The sequence below is a fragment of the Rasamsonia emersonii genome (assembly GCF_000968595.1).
Source record: "Rasamsonia emersonii CBS 393.64 chromosome Unknown ctg1118621760000, whole genome shotgun sequence".
In the NCBI taxonomy this organism is placed as follows: domain Eukaryota; kingdom Fungi; phylum Ascomycota; class Eurotiomycetes; order Eurotiales; family Trichocomaceae; genus Rasamsonia; species Rasamsonia emersonii.
The window spans coordinates 1-20,711 of NW_013563287.1; the positions used below are offsets into that span (position 1 = coordinate 1).

General features: G+C 49.2%; 8 protein-coding genes across 8 annotated transcripts; 1 reads left to right on the forward strand and 7 right to left on the reverse strand.

Annotated features, from left to right (window-relative positions):
• Positions 1–528: 528 nt before the first annotated feature.
• On the reverse strand, positions 529–1,598 carry T310_1688 (Short-chain dehydrogenase/reductase; the record flags this gene model as incomplete). Its single annotated transcript, XM_013475413.1, has 2 exons — positions 529–1,187; positions 1,244–1,598. 2 exons carry the CDS (start codon positions 1,596–1,598, stop codon positions 529–531), a joined length of 1,014 nt encoding a protein of 337 aa, XP_013330867.1.
• Positions 1,599–2,166: 568 nt separating this feature from the next.
• On the reverse strand, positions 2,167–3,294 carry T310_1689 (uncharacterized protein; the record flags this gene model as incomplete). Its single annotated transcript, XM_013475414.1, has 4 exons — positions 2,167–2,442; positions 2,501–2,613; positions 2,711–2,744; positions 3,127–3,294. 4 exons carry the CDS (start codon positions 3,292–3,294, stop codon positions 2,167–2,169), a joined length of 591 nt encoding a protein of 196 aa, XP_013330868.1.
• Positions 3,295–3,778: 484 nt separating this feature from the next.
• T310_1690 (uncharacterized protein) lies at positions 3,779–5,252 on the reverse strand (the record flags this gene model as incomplete). Its single annotated transcript, XM_013475415.1, has 2 exons — positions 3,779–4,480; positions 4,545–5,252. The coding sequence occupies 2 exons, from the start codon at positions 5,250–5,252 to the stop codon at positions 3,779–3,781; spliced, it is 1,410 nt and encodes a 469-aa protein (XP_013330869.1).
• A 1,794-nt stretch (positions 5,253–7,046) lies between these two features.
• Positions 7,047–7,874, reverse strand: T310_1691 (uncharacterized protein; the record flags this gene model as incomplete). Its single annotated transcript, XM_013475416.1, has 1 exon — positions 7,047–7,874. The coding sequence occupies one exon, from the start codon at positions 7,872–7,874 to the stop codon at positions 7,047–7,049; it is 828 nt and encodes a 275-aa protein (XP_013330870.1).
• Positions 7,875–9,312: 1,438 nt separating this feature from the next.
• T310_1692 (uncharacterized protein) lies at positions 9,313–10,116 on the reverse strand (the record flags this gene model as incomplete). The annotated part of the gene is made up of 3 exons (XM_013475417.1): positions 9,313–9,593; positions 9,656–9,936; positions 10,061–10,116. The coding sequence occupies 3 exons, from the start codon at positions 10,114–10,116 to the stop codon at positions 9,313–9,315; spliced, it is 618 nt and encodes a 205-aa protein (XP_013330871.1).
• Positions 10,117–11,522: 1,406 nt separating this feature from the next.
• On the reverse strand, positions 11,523–12,027 carry T310_1693 (uncharacterized protein; the record flags this gene model as incomplete). The annotated part of the gene is made up of 3 exons (XM_013475418.1): positions 11,523–11,560; positions 11,625–11,698; positions 11,765–12,027. The coding sequence occupies 3 exons, from the start codon at positions 12,025–12,027 to the stop codon at positions 11,523–11,525; spliced, it is 375 nt and encodes a 124-aa protein (XP_013330872.1).
• Positions 12,028–14,015: 1,988 nt separating this feature from the next.
• Positions 14,016–15,066, reverse strand: T310_1694 (uncharacterized protein; the record flags this gene model as incomplete). The annotated part of the gene is made up of 3 exons (XM_013475419.1): positions 14,016–14,104; positions 14,172–14,937; positions 15,013–15,066. 3 exons carry the CDS (start codon positions 15,064–15,066, stop codon positions 14,016–14,018), a joined length of 909 nt encoding a protein of 302 aa, XP_013330873.1.
• A 945-nt stretch (positions 15,067–16,011) lies between these two features.
• On the forward strand, positions 16,012–19,386 carry T310_1695 (BZIP transcription factor AP-1/Yap1; the record flags this gene model as incomplete). The annotated part of the gene is made up of 7 exons (XM_013475420.1): positions 16,012–16,615; positions 16,699–16,796; positions 16,999–17,053; positions 17,102–17,170; positions 17,284–17,834; positions 17,892–19,177; positions 19,236–19,386. 7 exons carry the CDS (start codon positions 16,012–16,014, stop codon positions 19,384–19,386), a joined length of 2,814 nt encoding a protein of 937 aa, XP_013330874.1.
• Positions 19,387–20,711: the final 1,325 nt, after the last annotated feature.

A 20,711-nucleotide genomic window follows, 5' to 3' on the forward strand; every position in this document is an offset into this window, starting at 1 on the left:
AGCTACGGTCCTCCGACCATGCTGCACCATGTGCAGACGCGAATCGAAGTCGGTGAGGCAAATGGCAAGCACGCGTTCTCCAGGCCCAGAGGCGAAGTCGATAAGGCGCGGTGGACGACGGTGGATCACCTGGCGCGATTCATCTACATGGTCCGGCACGACAATGAGACCAATGCCAAGGGGGTGTTTTTCAACAAGGGGAGCTCGACCGCACATAACACGTGGCTGCTGTGGAATCTGCTGAAGCTGCTTCAGTCCCTGCATCGAAAGGACAAAATCAACGGGCCGAGTGGCGGGAATGCGATCATGGGTAACACGAAACCAAAAACTCAGCGGTGGTCGACAGAGCAGTCTGAGCAAGATGGCCCTGGTGCGGAGGTAAAAGAAGATCAAGGCAGTGATTGATTCTAAAGATCATGACTGAGATGACATCTATGTACTGTACAGGATCTAATCAAACAGCAGAACAGCACAATAATTACCGCTAATTCCATCTCAGTTGCAAGCTCAATACAGGACCATCAGTGCCTATGCACGAGTTGTCTTCGATAACACCCTCTCAAAGACATCCAATGTATGCGCCCAGACAGTCTCACCCATCCCGCGAGCACGATACTGGGCAAGGAAATCTTTCGCCCTTACCAGTTCGCCATCCCAGTTCAGGGAATAGACGCCGCTTCCCTTTTCACCGTTTGACCCTCGTGCAACTTCCCCAGCTACGGAACTTCCCTCTTCGCCTCTTGTCACTGCAAAGCGAGGGGGATAGCGCTCAGAAGTGGCGCAAAACAGATGCCGCTGGCCCGACTCCTCGAGCGGAACGGCCAGAAACGCAAACAGCGGGCGGAGATACCTGACCAGAGAAGACCACGGCCACGACATATCCGAAGCAGCGAGATTGGTGATGACGAGCCCGGGGAAGACGTGCAGAAAACTGATCGAGGGGTACTGCTTGGCCAAATGCTCCATCGCGAGCACAGTCATGGTGTTGCTGTGGCCGATCACGTTGTTGGTAGAATGGTGGTGGCGCAGCTCGAGGTCGGATTCTATCAACCGGCTTTCTTTGCCTGCATCGAGGACGCTGACGACACGCGACTGGCATTGCGACAGAAGAGGGAGGAGGTTCATGATGAAGCGCATGCGGACGTAGTAGCGAAGGGCGAACATGGTGTCGAGACCGTCGGAATTTTCTATTTTCTAATCAGTCCCTTCCTGACCTTGAGTCAGTGGAAGGAAGGCAATATACCACGTCGGGCCCCAAAATGAAGCACCCCTGCCGAAAGGAACAGGATATCCAGCTTTTTCTCTTTGCGCTTGATCTCGTCACAGACAGCATCCACAGCGCTTAGCGACGAGACATCCGCCTGGATGAAGTGGAAGGTCGCCTGTGGGTTGGCTTGGGTCACCTTCTCCAGAATCCGTCGTCCTGCGCCTTCGTTTCTTCCCACCAGATACACCGTAGGCGCATTCATGTGGATTGCCATTTGCAGCAAAGTCGTCTCTCCGATGCCACTCGTTGCGCCCGTTACGAGGATCACCTGGCCGGGCTCACGGGCCCGGAGGGCCGAATTGGATTCTCGGACTTCTTTGAGGGTCACCATAGTTTTCACAAGACGACTGATAAAATATATATACACAGGCAGACACACAGTACCATCATGCGATACAAGCTCATATATATGCACGAGATATCGCAAGGGCAAGGAGTTGGACGTGGGTCCGTCCTTTCCAGACATTACCGAGATTGGTAGTTCTCGGACAATTTCGTCCGGACCATACTCCGTATACTTCCCAAAAAGGAAACGACAACGCCTATAAGGAAATAGAATGAAATAGAATCAAAAAGGAATATGTTTATTACGACATGTTATACACCTTAAGAAGCGCATGTAATAAAATTTCTTTTTTTTGTTTTGCTGAGTTTGCAGCAATCTCATTTCGTAAACGATCTGTTTTGACTACTAGCGAAGAACCAGATCTCCTAGCTTTACTAGACTAGACTAAACCAACAATAAATTCTTAGAGAAGATCATAACCATCCTCAAGGAACTTGACTCAGTCTTCATTCGCCCAGTCTGTAAGATTGAGGAAGACACCGATTCCTGACCCCCAGTTCGTTCATGTGATAGTCCAGGGACTGCCTGGCTTTCTGGATGTATCGATGGTGTCCTATGGACAGTGTGTGTTTATAAAACCACTTGCCTCATAAGAATTGGGGAGGGGAGTTATGGGTGTGGAGTATTTGTCCGGTTCCGTATCTCTGATCCATTGCAAGATTGTTGTCATGAGTTTTCTGCATTCTGGATCGTGGAACTCTGCGTCTCGTCCTTTACACCCGTTGTCCTCGATGACTGCTGGAACGACCGCGTTGGCTGGACTTTTATCTGCATGACCAGGAAAGTAAGGAGACATCCTGGGCAGTGGCACGGACAGGAGATTTTCATTCTATTTTATTAGCAATCAGTCTTTTAACTTCCTATTTCAATCATACAGCAGGACTTACCATCAGCGTGCTCTCCATGTGCCGCAAAGTGGATTCCTGCTCTTGGTAGTCCCTTATCCAAGTATCATGATCAATTATGCAGCTGGCATAGAGTTCATGAGGCGAGTCTCGTTCTTCGCAACAATCAGTTGCTACTGCATTGGGTGCGAACAGTCAAACAGTTGTCTGCAAGTCCGCAATGGTGTACACGATAGTTGATTGCGCGCTTACTCTGTGCGCTTACTCTGTGCTCGCGTATGACAATCTAGGATGAAAGTCCGCTTTTTTTTTTGTCAATTTGCATCCTGACTTCTGATCCTGAGCATGCTTGGTAACTGAACAGATAGTAAGCTTTCCTCTCAAAGGATCTGTCGACTATCGCTGCTCCAGTGAGCTGTCTCAATGTCTGCGACCAGCATGTTGAACAGGATAAAGTATGCAGTGCCGTCAGTAGGATGGCATGCAAAGTAACCGGAGGAAACTCCTGTTGTCGAGTATGTCCATCAAGCGGATTCGAATCGACAGCATTCTCTTTCCAAAAATGGAAAATGTTGTAATGCACGCATGTCGAGTCGAAGGTCATCTAGCCTGTCCATGAGGTCAGGACAGATGAGGGTAAATGTGGACTTCTCATAACGCAACCACACCTCTAGAGAGATCTGCACATGCATTTTCAAGAACCCTCTGTTCAATCTGCGGTTCTCCGCTTCTTGGGGCCTTTCAGGTATATTGATGACTATATTTATGATTGGCCGTTGAGGATAGGTAGGTAGCGCATGCTGTTCGAGGTGGTACGCACGTATATTGAAATGCATTTTATGGTCTGATCTGTCGTGCAAGATACCGCTGTATAGTCGATACGACCGCAGACTGGTTCAAGATGGCAGTATATGTAATATATGAGTTATGTGGGTAAGTATGGTAAAGTGGAGGAGTATTAAGCTTTTTGGGATAGGTAGGACGGGAATTTATAGACGAAGACAGACTCGCTAAGGATGTTAGGGTTCGTAGTGACAAGCTGGAGTCTTATTCACTGTCACTTCGTTCTGCTTGAGGGATATTCACTATGACGCTTAGAGCCTGTATCCTGTCACTCAAATCAGTTACTTCACTTTTTCTTGGTAGAATTTTGGTATTTGTACTCGCAAGGTACAAGAGCATTTGAAACTAAAATAACTACTTGAGTAGTTCATATTGATTCGATAACGGATGGTAGGTGATTAAATATTCTTATGCATACTGTCTATGTTTCTACGTAATGTACAGTCAATTGCATCATTCAAATAACAGTGACGGCCATCATCCATCGTATACAAATCCCCTCCGAGGCCAGGTAACACGATCTGGCTCGGCCAGCTCGAGTTTCAATCCAGAATGATCGATAAATGTCTCACTCGTCGGATCCGCCATACACATGGTGCTTCGATTCTGATCTTCACGGACCGCCACTTCGCCGTAGCGAACCGGTCGCCCTCCAAAAGTCCTCAGAATCCCACTGACATCGGCGTTGCCATCGCCCCCCTGCAACAGTGGCGCCCCAAAGGCCTTTGCGACTTCCACCGGGCTGAGCGACACCGGTCGCCCAAGATACCACCACCCGTGAAAGAGAGTTATGATGCAGCAGCCGCCGAAAAGAATCACCGCGACTGCGGGGGCGAGCCATCTGTAATGGGAAACGTAGATGGTCTCAACAATGGTCTCCGTCCCATTGACCAGCTGCGAAAAGGACGCGTTCGATTTGGAGATGGCCGCACGAAAGGCCAACTCGCGGATTCCTGACAGAATATCCGGCGTTGGGTCCGCCCAGGTCATGTTGGCGGTGCCTATGTCGTCGAAGGATGAGTTCAAATAGTTGATGGCCATCGGGCCCTCGGGCTCCATGGCATAGATACCGTCAAAATAGAGCGACACGTTGCTGCCGTAGAGGGTCTGCGCAGCCAGCTGGAATCCACCGATCGAGGACGGCCAGATCCCGAGACCGGCGGTCTGAAAAGGAGGATGCTGCAGCTCATCGTGTCGTTCTCCATGGCCGATCGAGGCATCAGGTTCAAGTGCCGTTGCTGACCTCGACCGGATACCTGACTGTTGCGATCTGCAGATTGCAATTCCCTCTAGTGAGACTGCCGACAGCACCGGGAGACGCTTTATAGACGGTTTGGGCCCCGATGGATCCACTGTCCATTTCCCCGTTGAACGTGAAACCGGCGTAGCCAACCCAGTACTCGTGGCCCGGTCTCGCGGTGAGCTGGTAAGGCACTGAGTCTGATGTGCAGCTGATGTCGAATCCCGGCCCAACAAGGGTTCCCCGGCAGGTCGCGCCGCAGCCGCTATAGTTCAGAGGGATCGCGCTTCGGCTGGTGAACAGCTGGACGACCTCTGCGAAATTTGGCGTCAGCATGTCGATGTTGCCCGATCTGGTCATGTAGACGCCGGAGAAGTCCCTAGGGAACGGATCGGGAGACATCCAGGCAGAGAAAGTGACTGGTTTCGTCGTGACTCGGCTGACGACGGTGGAAGCTCGCTGCAGAAGAGGGCCGTCGATAACAACCAAGGCCGTCGCTATACACGCCAGGGCAATTTTGTTAAAGGATCTCCCCGACGTCGCAGATGCGAATGCACTTGAGCCATGTGCCCAGTACCAGTGACAATCGCGGATATTTCCTCCTTGCAACATCTTGACCCACCAGGCGATCGTGCAACCTTCTGAGAAGGCCAGGGACAACAGGACGTTGGCGACGGCCGTCAGGACAGCCAGCATGACGGCGGGAGACATGACGGCGGGAGGTATGCCATGTTCTGCCATCGGCCACGTCGTGGTCGACTTTCCATCCGATGCGGCAAGGACGAAGATTGTTCCCAGGCCACATATGACGCCGCCGATCAGGGCTGCCAGGCCCGTCCACGGTGCAGCAGAGAAATCGCCGGGCTTCCAGGCCCTGTGGTGAGTAGGGCGAGGAGGAAGCGGTACCGTCATTGCAGGCAGAACATTGAAACAGTGCAAGGAACGACCGAAGGAACGAGAGACGAGATTGAAGATAGACTAGGTGGAAGATCGACCTGAGATAAAGATGGACAATGCCAGAACGGTTGTTTGGGCATCGGGAAAATCTCCCGCGCCACTCCATCGACTTCTCCAGGAGGTTAACGGTGCCTGTGGAGTGGATTCAGTAATCTCGTACGATTACCAGACAAGGCAGTCGATCTACCGCTAGCGTCGACCGTTCCTGGGGCTAACCAGTCCACCTCCCCATGATATTCTGTCCTGGGCAGCGATCTGGAGATCGGCAGCCCAAAAAAAGAACCAAAAATGACCAAGTTGAGCTGATATCCGTTCTGAGCGGCCGAATTACCGCGGTTGCCTTATGCCATTGTCGACATCGATATGGTGCCCTGTAGATGAGAAACCGTTTAATGGGTTCTTCATAACGTAAAGATAGCGGCTTGGTGATATATAACCCGGAGAAGCGTCCGACCCATGTAGTATGTATGGAGTAGCTTGTCGATATAGTCCTTTTTTGGCTAGGTCGTCTGCCCTATGGGGTTCTCGATAAAGAAGGCGTATGGTTGGACAGCCTGGAATCAAGACGGGCCTGTTTGGTATCAAGCTGGAACAAGCTCGTTAACGATTCTGCTGATCTGGCGATCACCATGTGTCTTCGGGATAGCATCTCCAACCATGCCACCGAATCACGACTTTCACACCTCCAGAATTGGTAAAAAAAATGATAAACAAAAACAAAATAAAAAAAAATACTAAAAACTTAAAAAAAAAAGAAACCAAAACGTACAACAGCGATTGTATGTCGGTCCTCACCAGCTCCTCTTCACGCAATGTTCATCCACCTCTATAATATTCACCTGAACCACGTTTTGAAACATTTAATATTATTTTATTATTTAGATTTCTTGAACTTCATCCTCGTGCAGTTTCTCTGCCAGATATTCAAACTTTGAAGGGGTTTCTTGAGCGGGCCGCATTAGGAAAGAAAGGTAGACTTGAAGACCAACTAACTGTCAATACAATGGAAGGATTTCAACGGGATTTCAAAGCTGCATGGTGACTAGAATGAGACTACATATTTCCAGATGAGATGACATATCTACAACTATTAGAGAAGTAAGTGACAATCTACCGTAAAATACCATACCATTAATAATTATTTAGTTCCTAACAGAGTTGAAAAAGGTGAAATGGTCTACAGCTAGGATAGATAAGGACTGCTTTTCGCCAAATTACTTGACATTATCATAATCATAATTCAACTCTGGTATAAGGATATTAAGGAACGCTATGGAAAGCATCCAAACCAAACTAGACTAGAACTTAGCTTGAGAATCTTAATTTAATATACTGCTTTACATGAGCAACATGATCCGACAAAAAGAGAAAAAAAATACGAAAGTGTGATAGTGGAACCATGTCTTTTGATTTGGACTCTAATTTATAACAAACTTTAAACTCCAAAGTTCACTGATATAGCAATTGAGGATCACAACTTTGCCCCTGAAAACACAAGACCTAACATAACTCAGAGTTTCAAATCAAATAATATGCTGGGTGGAATGCTCAAATACCGTCTTCGTCGAGCCTGTGCTTGAGGGAAAATCCCCGATATAGCAACTCAGTCTCCTGGAAAGATGCCTTCATCTCCGGCGATACAGACCGGATCGGGCTCCCCAGAAGCACAGATTTCAGCCACTCGTGGATAATTGCGTCGCATGCCTCTTCGATCTTTTCCTTCGTCTGCCTGACCGACACGCTTCTTGACCTGGTCCACGCATGCAAGGACTTGACGTTCATTCGCATGTTAAGTGATTCGATCACCTCCCGTGGAGATCCCACCAGGTGCTTCTCGACGTCGCTGTACGAGACCCCGTATTGCGTGGTGAAGGCCTCGCGCCACCGAAGGGCCCTGGATGGGTCAACAGTTGACATTCGTCGGATGGCTTCCAGGTCAGCAAGAACATTGGCACCGTGGACGACCGAGTTGCGCTTTGCCGTGGACTCTGTTCCGTCGAACCGGTCGAGAACTGCCGACCGCACGGCGATGATATCTTCCTCGTACGCTTCGAGGCGACTCACTCTGGCCGAGAGAGATTCAAGCATCTCCCTCTGGGTGGCAGGTTCGGCGGCAATACTCAGGCCCTCTTCTTTTCCAAACTCAAACGTGTCGCGATTCATCTTGGTCGACGTTCTCTCGAAAAGGGCCTTCTCCAGTCTCGCGTGGTCATCAAGCCCTGGATTTGCAGGCCCTCGAAGCTTTTTCGACACATATCCTGTCCACACCTCGGTATATATCCTAGTGAGCAACGAGCTGAGTACGGATCCAGAAGCCCCAAAGACTTCACCTTTGTCGAATTGTCCGGTGGCGCATACGACACGCTGATTGGGCATCTTCGTTTCTGCTGCTGGGTAACTACCAAACTCCCAGAAGCCTTTCGATTTGAATCCATTTTCCCCTCTTTCTCATGATCACTGCTAAATATCTTTTCTTTATTTATCCGCTCTCTCTCTCTCTTTGGAATACAACCGGTTCAACCCTCGAGGAGCGAATGAAAAGGATCAAAGAGAAGCTTCGGCAGGCCAGAGAACGAGTTACGGACAAGATTTAAAAGTAAAAGAATCTATCAAGGACATCCTTCCTAAGGTGAGCGGCAAGGTTGTCTTTTTATTTTCCACATCCAGTAAAAGGTCATGATAGCTATGACTTTGCACATAAAGAAACGTTACTTATTGAGACACTCTACGGAGTAGGGGAGAAGGAGCCAGCAGCAGAGAATAAGAATGGCCAAAGAACAAAGAATAGAGATAAGGGAGGGAAAAAGGTAAAAGCTGGCGCTCAAAGGTTTGGCTTGATCCTGCCTCATCTATCTCATCTGTCTTCAACAAAGGAGGCTTGGTAGGTACTAAGAATTTCCTTAAAAGAAAAGGTCATGACCATGACTGAATTAACTGAGACAGGCTCATGGGTGTAGATGTGGATGTGCACATTTGCACAAAGGTAAAAAAAAAAAGAGGTAAGAGGGGAGGTAAACATAGAAACAAGTTCTATTTTTTGCTAAAAAAAAATTAAAGAAATCTAGATACACAGAATAGTCCTAAGAACAATCTTTGCTTTGTTTTCACCTAAAAATTAATCAAAAAAAAATCGAGAGAGTTCAGTTACAGATAGACTCTGGAACTAGGTCAAAGAAATGCTTGTCGAAGCTATCAGAGGATGACCAGAAGCACGGTATCTCCCATATATGGTATCCGCCACTATCGACTCCGGTAATGCATTTGAGATATCCATATCATTCACCCTGCTCTGCGAGCTAAGGCGCAGCTGGGTGTCTAACCTATCATTACTCGAGATACATGATGATGGGAATAGATCTGCAGCATATACTGGAGCATGTCCTGTGAGGAACATGATTCGGGTAATGCTTCGGGTCTCCAACTGCAAATAGATATGGCAATTAGATATCTGGTTCCGAGGCTGTGTAGACAGCCATGTTGGTCGGCGGACAGGCACGGGGACATAAATAGAAGCCCTCCTGCCTCTCCCTTTTGCTTTCCTTTCAACTCTTAACAAAGATCGACTATGTAGTAGGAAAAAAAAAAGAGAGAGAGAGGAAAGGATCAAATAACATCGAATGGATTGTTGTTCATCCAATCCGTCAAGCGGTCAAGTTCCTGCTGTCAATGACGTACGACTAATACCCACTATCCTTCTCTTGATGACTGAGATCATACCGATCCTTAAACTTTTCTGTGACCTCCTCGAGACAACCCGCCGCTGCTGCAACGAAGCCAAGAAACGTCTTACTAGGCGCAAGGACTCTGCTTAGATTCAGGATGGAACTGTACATACACCAACATACCACTTATGATCCTTCAGCTCGATGATCTCCATACGCTCGCCCTTTTCATCCTTCCTGATAAAGGTCAACCCGGCCTTTTCCGGGGTTTCAACCATCTTGGGGTTGACCTCGTAGCGATGTCTGTGTCGTTCCCAGATATCTTTTTTCTCGCCATATAGCTTGCGGAGACGGGACCACTCCGTACCAGGCTGGAAGATAGTAGGGCGCTTGCCCAGACGCATTGTCCCTCCCATCTTTGTCTTATCAATCTCTGGCACATATAAATGATAACAGACTGGGAATACTGCTCGAATTCCTCGCTACCAGCCTCACTTACGCCACAAACTGAGAAACGAAAATTAGCTGTGACAAAAAGAAGGGAGGCGGGGGAATACCAAATCTGGTGTGAGGCCAGCACTCTGGCCCCAGTTGACTGCCCCAATATCAATGACAGACTTCTCCAGCGTCCGTAGAGCAGCGCAGCGAGCGTTGTGCCTCTGATTACACAATGAGGGCCAAAGTCTGACAGGTGTAAAAGATGCAGTACTGGACGAGAAGGGACTCGTTTAGAATCCCAATAAAGCTGGCGAGATGGGGAGAAGCATTTCTCTCCTCTAAAACATCATTTCCATTTATAAGTCTTTCCAGGGCTAAGAAGCGTTCCCAATGTTGTCGTTTCCAGTCGCTTTGTCTTAGTCACATTCTTGTATCCTAGGATCGGCATAAAGTATACCTTACATTTGTGCAGTGCGACGAGAGACACCTTGCGTATCTGACAGGGAGAACTTCCGCATAGCGACCCAGGCTTGCTCCTGATAATGCGTAAGTTTGGACCTTGGGACATAAATGTAACAAGAAAGGTTGACTTGCAAAAATTAATAAATTTCCAAGTCTGCAATTCCAGGAAACAATAGCTCTCAAAATAACAGCGGTCAGGAAGCCATCAAAAAAAGGAAACGACAAACAACTTCACTTTGTGTGACTGGCAAAAAGCTCACACCAGGGGTCCTCCTTTCCGGGACCCGCAAGTGCTACGAAAACCCCCACCTTGCTTTTGGCGGGCAGGGATTTTACTATCACGTGTCTATAATGTTTTTTTATTATTATTTTGGGGTCCAAGGACCCAGAGGGATTCGAACGAACGCAGGCCGTTCATCTGGATGTTAGTAGGTATAAGAGACTTAGGCTACTTAACGACCGCACCATCGCGGCCTGTGTTTGTTGACAGGGGAAGCAAACAGTGGGTGATATGCGCTCTGGGAGGGAGGTTACCGTTGCTGGCTGGCTGGGTGGGTGAGACTCGTTCATGTCTATGTCCACATGGAAGATTCCTTCTCCTTCTTTCTGACTCGAACCCTTCCGTCTGGAACCATGGTGCTCTTCTCTACGGCATCTTCCGAGAATATATGATAGAAGACTACCTCGTACATACAGGGATATGTGAGCAATGTAGGTGTAAAGCCCAAAAGTAGGCAGCCTTGAGGCTTGTTCCTTGCTGTTTGGACACGTGTTGGAAGACTACTGTTCACTTTGGGCGCCTACTTTACTCATTTCTGAGTCAGAGCAACCTTCAGTCAGTCATCTGGTCTCGAGCATCATCGTCAAGCCCACGAGATTAAAACGCTACAATCCAAAATTTTTCGATTAGAACATTTCTTTCTATGTTGGAGACGAAACTGTATCAAGATGTCCTTAGAAACGATGTCTTTTACAACGAGAAAAGTATGCTTGTCCTTCCTCCAATTTCCATTTGACTTAGGAGTGATAACCTGTCATTCAACGGCTACATTCTCATTGGCAGTGAGTTCTACGAAGGCGATATTGAACAGTCCTTACGAAATACGGGGCTTTGCCAATATCTATATGCTATTCAGAATTGTGACTTTGAACAACGCAACTCTATTAGCGTGACCGAAATGTATGTCTAGGTATGATAGACAAGACACTGATATATATTCAAAATACAAACAACTGTCTACACGAGAAGTAGGACAGAAAGTGCCCCTGCAGGGGGACGAGTCCAAACAAGACCGCTAATCCCCTCATCCCTTATCATGTCGCATTGTACCATGCCATGCCGTGTTGTCACCCGTCACGTCAGTCAAGCCTGACTAGGCTAAAAGATCTTTGCCCATGTCGAGAGAAGGCGGAAGACGTGGTGGATGATGACGTCGACAATGACGAAGAGGAATTGGGGGAATCACTCTAAGTAGCCGCAGTGGAGGTATTTATTTAAGCTGTCAAAATGGAATTTAGTAACGATGCCGGAAGAAGGGTGACCTAGGAAAAGATTCTCACACACCCTTCTGGACGGTGAAGGGGGCAGAGTGGGCGACTTCGCCGTTCCCGTCAGTGAGTTCGATCACGTAACCTTTGCTGTTATTATTAATCAATCAGTACATGCACATTTCGTTTCTCTCAGTTAAGGTTCTGCCAACTCACCCGTTAGGAACAGACGGGTTGGGCTGGGTGGTGTAGTGGCCCTCAGTCACGTTGACGTTGTCGGCGAGCTTGGTCTGCCAGTTGCTCCGGGGCTGGATCAGGATGATGCTGACGACCGGCGGGTCGTTGGGATTGGCCTGGAACCGAATGTCCTTGGGCGTAGAAAAGTCCCAGATGTCGCCTGCGGTGGGCGAGGTGACGGTCAGGGCGAGGGCGGAGGAGCAGAAAGCGGCAACGGCGGCGAGAGACTGGAAGAAGCGCATTTTGCTGGTTGTTTTTAAGAGAAAAAAAAAAGATACAACGAACGCTTTTATATAGTGAAAACTGTGTTATTGTATTGCCTCGAGTAGACGAGTTGTGCTTGCTTGTAGATTCCAGATGAGCAACGGCAAGATGGTCCCTTATATAGCTTCATCCAGGCGAGATCGCCACCCTTCTCAATCTACGAATCTAGCATCTACATTGCGATCGACAGGCAAAAGGCACATTTTGCATTGGATCGATAATAGATCGGCTATCTGTCTCAGAAGGCGGCTCCGCTGCTGCTGCTGCTGCCGCTGCCGGAGCTGCTGCATGCGTGGACGATCAAATCAACTGCATCGATGACGAACGAATCTGTAGCTGATCTGAGCAATCATCTATCTACCAGCGCGAGTAAGCTGACAGGCGTCCAGCGCAGCACAGCAACAAGTAAAAAAAAGATTTACTCTATCTAGATATTCCGGATTAGAACTTACCAGACCATGATTATTATTATTATTATTGGAAGTCGAAAACTCCATCCTATCCCATGCTCCGTGCATAAGATTTCAACTCAGCCCACCAGCCACCGCGGCTAGTACCTATTAATTATATAATAAATAGAGCTCCAGAGCTCCATCAGGTAAGGCCCCAATCGCAGGTCGATCGTAGGTAGTCGTAGGTTGATCGCAGCGATAACAAGCTGCATTTCGCGACGGCCCGGAAAGGAAAGCCCCCTGCATAGGTGAGCAACGCATTTATCCGGCGGCAAGGCTGAGGCTGAGGCTGAACGAAGCAAGGGGGTGCCGATATGACGACTGGAAGGAAATTAGAATAAAACAATCGACAGCGGATCTACCAAGGAAGGTAATTAGCTACAGGTTATGTGTACTGTACCTAGTTCATACAGGTACCTAGTACTTACGGAGTAAGCTACAGTCTATGAATCTTAGCGCGCCCCACTGCATCTCGTCTCATCTCATCTTATTTCTTGAACCGCCGAGAAGTAAATAAAAGTCCATAAACATAACGTTAATACAACGCATGCGCAAGGCTGTATCCAGCCCACTACCGCGCTTAGGTTGTAGGTAGGCTGCTAGCTAAAGGTTTCCCAAGTGGAGAAAAAAAAGGAACAGAAACAGTTACTAGTTTAGGTAGAACTTAAATCGACGCCCCTCGCAGCCTCGCTTCTGCATCCGGGCCGATCGATCATCATCGATCAGATATGTTGAAGATAGACAGGTACATCTTATTTCTTATGCATTCGTCAACGCAGCTTGTCTATCGTATGTAGTTCATCGTATGAGTGAGTTCATATAAGTCGGGCTAGATATCTAGCGGCGATTGCAGGATTTTACCTAGGCAGCGAAGTTATAATACGGAGTAATAACAAACTGCGTAAATAGGTGAAGAGTTACGCAATCGATCCTGTTGTTTTTGACATGTCCTTTTTTTTTTCTTCCCTCTAATGCTTCTCTGTGTTGGCAGAAAAGGTTTCTTGTTCTTCTCCTAGGCTACATGTTACGAATCAAGGATTCACCAGTCATGAGACCCGATTAAATCAGTTCTATTGCATCCGCCGCCACACACGTCAGCTTAACTGATGGGAGCTTTGGACACTTACGCAGAACGGCCCCTGGTCAATTACCTACATACAGACCCTACTAACTCTATACCAAATTTCTACCGAATTTCGTTATCTACTAGGTATCTAAAAATTGCCATATCATCAGAAGAAACGCCCAACATGATCTTTGTCATCAAATTCACGGGACAGAAAGTTACCAATTCCCAGGCGCAATGCCCTTGAACCCACTGTACAATAAATCTTTCCATCATTGAAACCTGACTAAAGAAATTATCTGCGCCTGCGCCACCGACATCCGAGTTAGCCATGATCAGACCAGACAAGCACAAAAGAAAGATGGATCAAAGTATGCAGGCCAAATCAGAACAGAATCATGCTCGTGACCGAAACTCCCCGTAAACCACACCCATGCCATTATAGTCATCAGTAGTTATCATCTTCAATCTGCTGATAGATATGTCGACTGCGCGCCGGATCTTTCCGCATCGCCTGGCCGGAACCCGTGAAGCCCACTGTAAGTCCACGTCAGTACAACTGTCAAAAAAAAAGACAAAGATAGGAAAAGATAGGAACACCAACCTCTCCCATTGATGCCCTCCGGCGTTCGAAACATGCTCTCCTTCTTGGCCGCTCGTCCAATCTTGGCTTTGCTCGTAAAGTCCTGCCACTTGGACTTACCCTCCTCGAGCTCGCGGCTGGCCTTGACTTTGCGCGGCACCTTCGGAGGTCGAATCGGCCCGTCACTCACTTTGCTCGGCTCCCTTCGAGCCTGGTTAGCCAGGGCCGGGTTGATATCTGCAGCTGCGGAGATCACGCTGGAGTGGGCTGGATTGGAGGCCGCGGCCTGAGAGGAAGAAGTGCCTGGGGTTCCATCAGCCTTGCGTTTGCGCGAGTCACCAGTGCTGGAGATGGGCTTGATGTCCTTCGCCGTCAAGGTCTCTGTCGTCCCATACGACTTGAAGGATACAATGTAGACCGGGTTACTCGAGGAACCGGTGATGGACGTGATCCGAGCCGGGTAGAAGGCATTGTCGCCAGACACCCATCGAGCCAGCACATTGTCATTGACCGAGAACGAAACCGGTGGAGAGGGTTCTTCTGCCGGAGCAGCCTCCGCGGCCGGCTTGCGATATCCGGCTTGGTAGGCGGGATGTTTTTCCTTCGACCATTTCTCTGGAGGCGGGGAGGGTTTGGATGGAGCCGGGGGCGGCGCAGATGCTGCCGGCCCCTTCAACTCGGCGATGGAGGCCTCAGTGAGGCTGATGAATTCCTCTAGTTCAGTCTTGAGGCTTTGAAGCTCTGCATTGTCGGGATCTACCTGCAAGCTCGATTGTACAGTTTCGAGCTGCACGCATCAGTCAGCATCACCATTCAGGCACAGATGATCGTCTTCCTCCAATTCCGGTCGGAAACCACGCACCTGTAGCTTGTATTCCTTGACCTCGGCCTCGAGGGCGGCCACGTCTGACGCCATGGTGGGGGATGGTGATATGGGGCGCCAGGGAGGCTCTGCTCCGTATGCGCAATTGGAATCGAAGCGGGAGACAAAAAATATGCCGGTAGACAAGCAGAGTGGATACCCCGGTTTTAGGGCTTTAGATGGCAGGGACCGAGAGAACGGAGAATGTCGGGGCGGAGCGCGGATACAGTCAGTGCTTGCGATGGCAACGATGGAGATTGCAGCGGAAGGACGACAGATCTTCGTCACGTGACTCTGATCCTGATCGAGACAAACAACACAAACAGAGCAAACAACAGCATCAAGCAACGCGATGAGTCACGCCAGCAGCAGCAGCGATGCTCCGAACGCAACTATCAACGCTAGTCGATCCTCACAGTTCGGAGCGTTGGACATGAGTCTGACACGAGGACAACGTCATTGCATATCTACCACCTAGCCAATCGTTGCCTGCTCCCTGGACCGTTGTCGTTACACTTCTATGCAGGTCGCTCGTCGAGCTATCTTCGGACCAGCAAGTGTTCCCGCAAGTCGCCACCAGTACCAGCAGATCGACCCCCATCCATCCATGTTCTGGTTCTTCTTAGCCTGCTCCGGCTGCGCCGCCCGAAGCAGCCACGATGCTCAAGCCCACAGGAGCCGAATAATAGGGCAAGTGTCGCATGTACAGTAGAGTAAAAGGCTGCGCGATTTACTCTGTAGTCCACGTGCACGCAATGACGGCAAGTTTAAGTGAATGGGATTTTTGCCAGGGTCCGTGACGAGGATGAGTCAATTGATCTGGCAGACAGGAGACAGAGTACGAGTCCAGCCTTGCCTGCCAAACGATTACGAGCTCTAACTTTGGCGTTAGTAGTCTTCAGGACGGGCGGGGCGTGGGATCTGCTGCCATTTGCCCCGGATATCTAGGCTCACGGCGTAAACGTCAGCGGCAGAGGAGCAGTCGGACTTTAGAGCGTTATGCCCGCCGCCAACCGCACTAAGGTGGCCTTAGGCCAGGTCAGGCCACATTCGAGCGGGCTGCGATGCCACTGGCCAGCGAGCATTGACGAAGAAAAAGTCGGACGGGCACGGGAGGGCAGTCCCGAGGACCGAGTCGCGGCTGCCCTGCCTGCTGGAACGCAGTCAATGGCAGGAGCCGCGCGGTGGAAGGTTATCGGCGCTGAGAGAAAGTGCCTGCCCGGGGGAAGGAGCGGCCGGCTTGGATTTGTAAGCATCCTGCAGGAACTCGGTAAAGGCGGCAGCTGCTCACGGGGCTTCGGCGCTGCACGGCGATTGGTCCGTGCCGGGCCAGACCCCCCTACCGCCTCACGAATTTCCCATTCCGGCGGCCTGCCGCTTTTACGCCCTCCGGCGCCTCCTCAAAGGTTCTCCGCCGCCCACCTCTATCGCCCTCCAACACTCGCCTCGCCCATCCCGCTCGACTGCTCTCTTCCCTCGTTCTGCCTCGATAGGCGCATGAGGAAGTGGCTGTCTTCCGCCTCGTCGACTGATCGCTGTCCTGGAGCGCCCTGGCTCCAATTGTTCCCTGTTCCTCACTGGTCCCGTCTTAGTCATCCACCTGGTCCCCCCCCCCCCGCCGAGGTGTGACATCCTCCACCTAACCTTTTCTCTTCTCTTCCATCTATCTGAGATACGGCCGTTCAGACGTCATTGTCCCTTCCAAAGAGGCCGTATCTTTGTTTGGTCCTCGAAGTGATCTGGGACCTGACGACTGGCCCGCTGCATCAGGCCTGACAATTTTTGTAAGTATTCTTCGTCATTTTTCATGAATCTCATTGTCATTTCTTGCTGCGCTACTCCTGGTTTTATATCTCTCCCCTCTGGCCTTGGAAATTTTTTTTTTGCCCATTGTGTGGGTGGAGTTTTTCGGTGGATCTGTTTACCCCATGTCGATAGCCAGTCAAAGCAGAACAGAATTGACCAGTTGAGTCTATACGCTAGCAGCGTATCACAGGTCTGGTGATATCCGCCAACCATCGCAACGTTCCCCTCCTCCTGGGTCTGTGACCATATCTACCTTTTCGACTTTGTTCTTTGGCAAGAATAGTACCTGGTTATCGCCATAACGAACGGGCGGGAAGCCCGGCCCTCGACCAGGACAGTCAAGGAGTCAATTGTACGGTCCAATCAATTCTTTCGGGGCCTGAAGTTGATACGGATCTCTCCTTGTTTACGCTGTTGTCCTTGGGTGCTTTGTTCTCGCTGTTGTAATAATACATTTGCTGCCAGCTATGGCGGATTACAATTCCCTTTACCAGCAGTCTCTCTACCTTTCACCAGAGCAGCAGGACCTGTTGCTGGCGGCCTTATCTTCCAACAACCCCCCTCAGAAACAGGGAACGAATAATCCTTCTATGGGCGATCATCACAAGACGGAGTCCAGCCACAACACCACGAATAACAACAGCCCTTTGCAGCCTCAGGCCAACAATTTTGACCTTACGTCATCGACCTACTTTGAATCCCCCGCTCAGGATGCTCCGGGCTCGGGCCATCTGGGATTTGGCTCTGACGAGAGCCCCTTTCTCGACTTCGATCCCGACGCCGATTTCGACTTCGCGGGTGCGGATCAATTGATCGGCGAAATTCCGGAAATTCCTGCTCAGGCTGATGCGCAGGAGTCGGCGGAGCAGAGAAAGATCTCGGATGGGGAAAAAGAGGGGAAAAAAGAGGAGACGGAAACCGGCAAAAAGCGACGGGAGAGCGAGGATAAGGAGAAGGCTACTGAGAAGGCTGCCAAGAAGCCTGGCAGGAAGCCCTTAACCTCCGAGCCCACTTCCGTATGCGTCATCCGTCATCTGCTGAGTCATGTTCTTCCCAGCTAACATGCTTTGTAGAAACGAAAGGCTCAGAACCGCGCTGCGCAACGGGCGTTCCGTGAACGCAAGGAGAAGCATCTCCGCGACCTGGAGAACAAGGTCCAGGAGCTGCAGAAGGCGTCTGAAGCCGCCAATCAGGAAAACACTCAGCTGCGACTGCAGGTGGAGAGGCTGCAGGTTGAATTGAGAGAGTACCGTAAGCGTCTCTCCTGGCTCAGCAGCGGTAACGGGTTCTCGACCATGAGTGCCCTGCACAATGTCAACTCACGAAATCTGTCGGGTCTGAACAATAACGAGTTCTACTTTGACTTCCCCAAGTTCGGCGATTTGCCCGGTAACCACATGTTTAGTAATGGGTCCTTGGCGAAATCTGTTCAGAACAACAAGCCAAATGGGACTTCGTCGACTGCGGGATCAGCGCCGTTGTCCAACATACCAGGAGTCTTGTCCAGAGGGTCGGTCAGCAGTGTTGGAACTTCTGGCCAGCCAAGTCCCGGGCAGAACAATTCCTCTGGCGACAAGGCCGCCGTCAATGGCCTGCCTAACGGTCTGCCTAACGTCACCCAGGGCGGCAAAGATGCTGCTAGCAACGGATCGTCTTCTAAGGCGGGCTCTGGCAGCAATGCACCATCCAGTCAAACATCCACTGGAACAGGTGCGAATAGCACGTCGAACTCCCGGAGTCAAATGCCCGGCAGTTCGGCAGCGTCCAACTCAGATTCTCCGAGTGCCTGCTCGGAATCGCAGCAAGGTCAGGCTTCGTCGATGGGGACGTCACCAGAGCCGAGCCAGAACTCGCCATCTGTGAGCAAGCCGAACGATAGTGGAGCTGAGAACAGTGGGGATCGGGGCAAGGTGAAAAAGTGCACCATTGATGGTGAGAAATCCTTCTGCGAACAGCTGAGCCTGGCGTGCGGCAACATCAATGACCCCGTGCCGGCAGTGTTGAAACAGTCTAATAATGACAACTCGCGAATGCCAGGCCAATCCCAGAATGCTCCCAACCAGCCCCTTTCGTTCGACTGGCTGGCTCAGCAGAATGGTGGGAACTTTGACCCAGTGCTGTTCAACGACTACCGGGAACCTCAGGAGGCGGTCCTGTCGCAAGACTTTGGGACCTTCTTCAACGACGCCTTCCCGTTGCCGGACCTCGGCAGTCCATTCCACAATTTCAATGATGTAGCCAGTCCACCGGCCCCGAGTAAGGACCTGGTTGGGGAGCTTGACAAGGTGGATGATGATGATGAGGAGGAGGTTGTACCTGGAGAGGACAAGTCACAGATGATGACTTGCACGAAGATATGGTGCGTCAAGTTGCCTGTGTCAATTTTTTAAGCGGACATACTAACTGGTCATCTGCAGGGACCGTCTACAATCGATGGAGAAGTTCCGCAATGGTGAGATCGACGTCGACTCACTGTGCACCGAACTCCGGACCAAAGCACGGTGTTCGGAGGGTGGTGTCGTCGTGAATAAGAAGGACGTCGATGACATCATGGGACGAGTTCAGTAATGAAAGAAAGCAAACAAGAAATGGAAAGGCGCTCTGATTTGACTTTGACTGGGCGGGTTAATAAATAAATAATGTACGTTGTCATGGATGGGATGGATGTTTCATTCAATGGGTGTGTCGCCATTACTTGGTTATGTTTATATTATGTTTCGTTTCGTCTCTTCTTCGTCTGTGGTCGTTGGTCTGGTCTGTCTTTACCTGACTGCAGTCAGTTATTCCCTTTTTTTTTATACTGCGTCATCACTGTGTGGTTTTTGCTTGCTGATCGCCATGAGGTACATGGACGGCGAAATCGGTTTTTCGGCGCCGCGAACGAGGAATTATTTTATTACTATGTACAAAAAAGAAATAAACGTTGTATGTATGAATGTATGTACACAGTTGTTGATTCAGTGTGAGGATTTCGTTTGTTTCGTTTCGTTTCGTTTCTTTTTTTTTTGTTTCGGATAAAATATACATCTAACCTTTGTGTATACATACGTATATGGATATTGATACTGAATACGGATATGTTTTTCCTTCTTGATCTAATCAATGCCAGATTATATATATATAAATCATATATAAATCGAGCTTTCTCTCTCTCGCTTTTTTTTCCCCTTTCCCGGATATATAACCAAGAAAACAAGCAAGCAAAAAATTAGGCAGAATAAAAACAAATAATTATATATAAATATAAATATAAGATAAAAAAAGGGTATTGAATCGCTATTAGTATAATTATAAAATTGTAAGATTGGCATCTAACCCTGATAGATAGGCCTCCTAGGCCTCCTAGACCTCCTAGGCATAGACTTCTTTCACGCAGAGAGAACAAGAACAAGAAACGAAAAGAACATATAGATATTAATCAAGTACAGTTTTTCTTTTAGTCGCATCTTATTATCCTGCTCTGCCCTTGCCCAATCATACAGTACAATACAGTAGTACAATGAGTGGTATAACTTATAGTATGAACGAATGAATGAATGATCCAGGTGGAAAGAAAGAAAGAAAGAAAAGAAACGTGAAGACAGAACAGGACAGGGAAAAGAAAAAGAGTGAAAAATAAAATGAAATAACTCCATAAGAAGAAGAGAAGAAAAGGAAAAAAAATACAAAGAATCATCATCATTTTTTACGTGTCTCCTATTTCACACACACACACACACACACACACTCTCTCTCTCTCTGTGGCACACACTCTGCACTCCCCATGTTGAATCTGAATCTGAATTCCACCTCCACTTCTTCCACCTCCACTATCATCCACCATCCACAATCTACCATACCATACCATACCATACTTCTCCGTCAGAACATCCTCATCCTCCTCCTCCAACCGT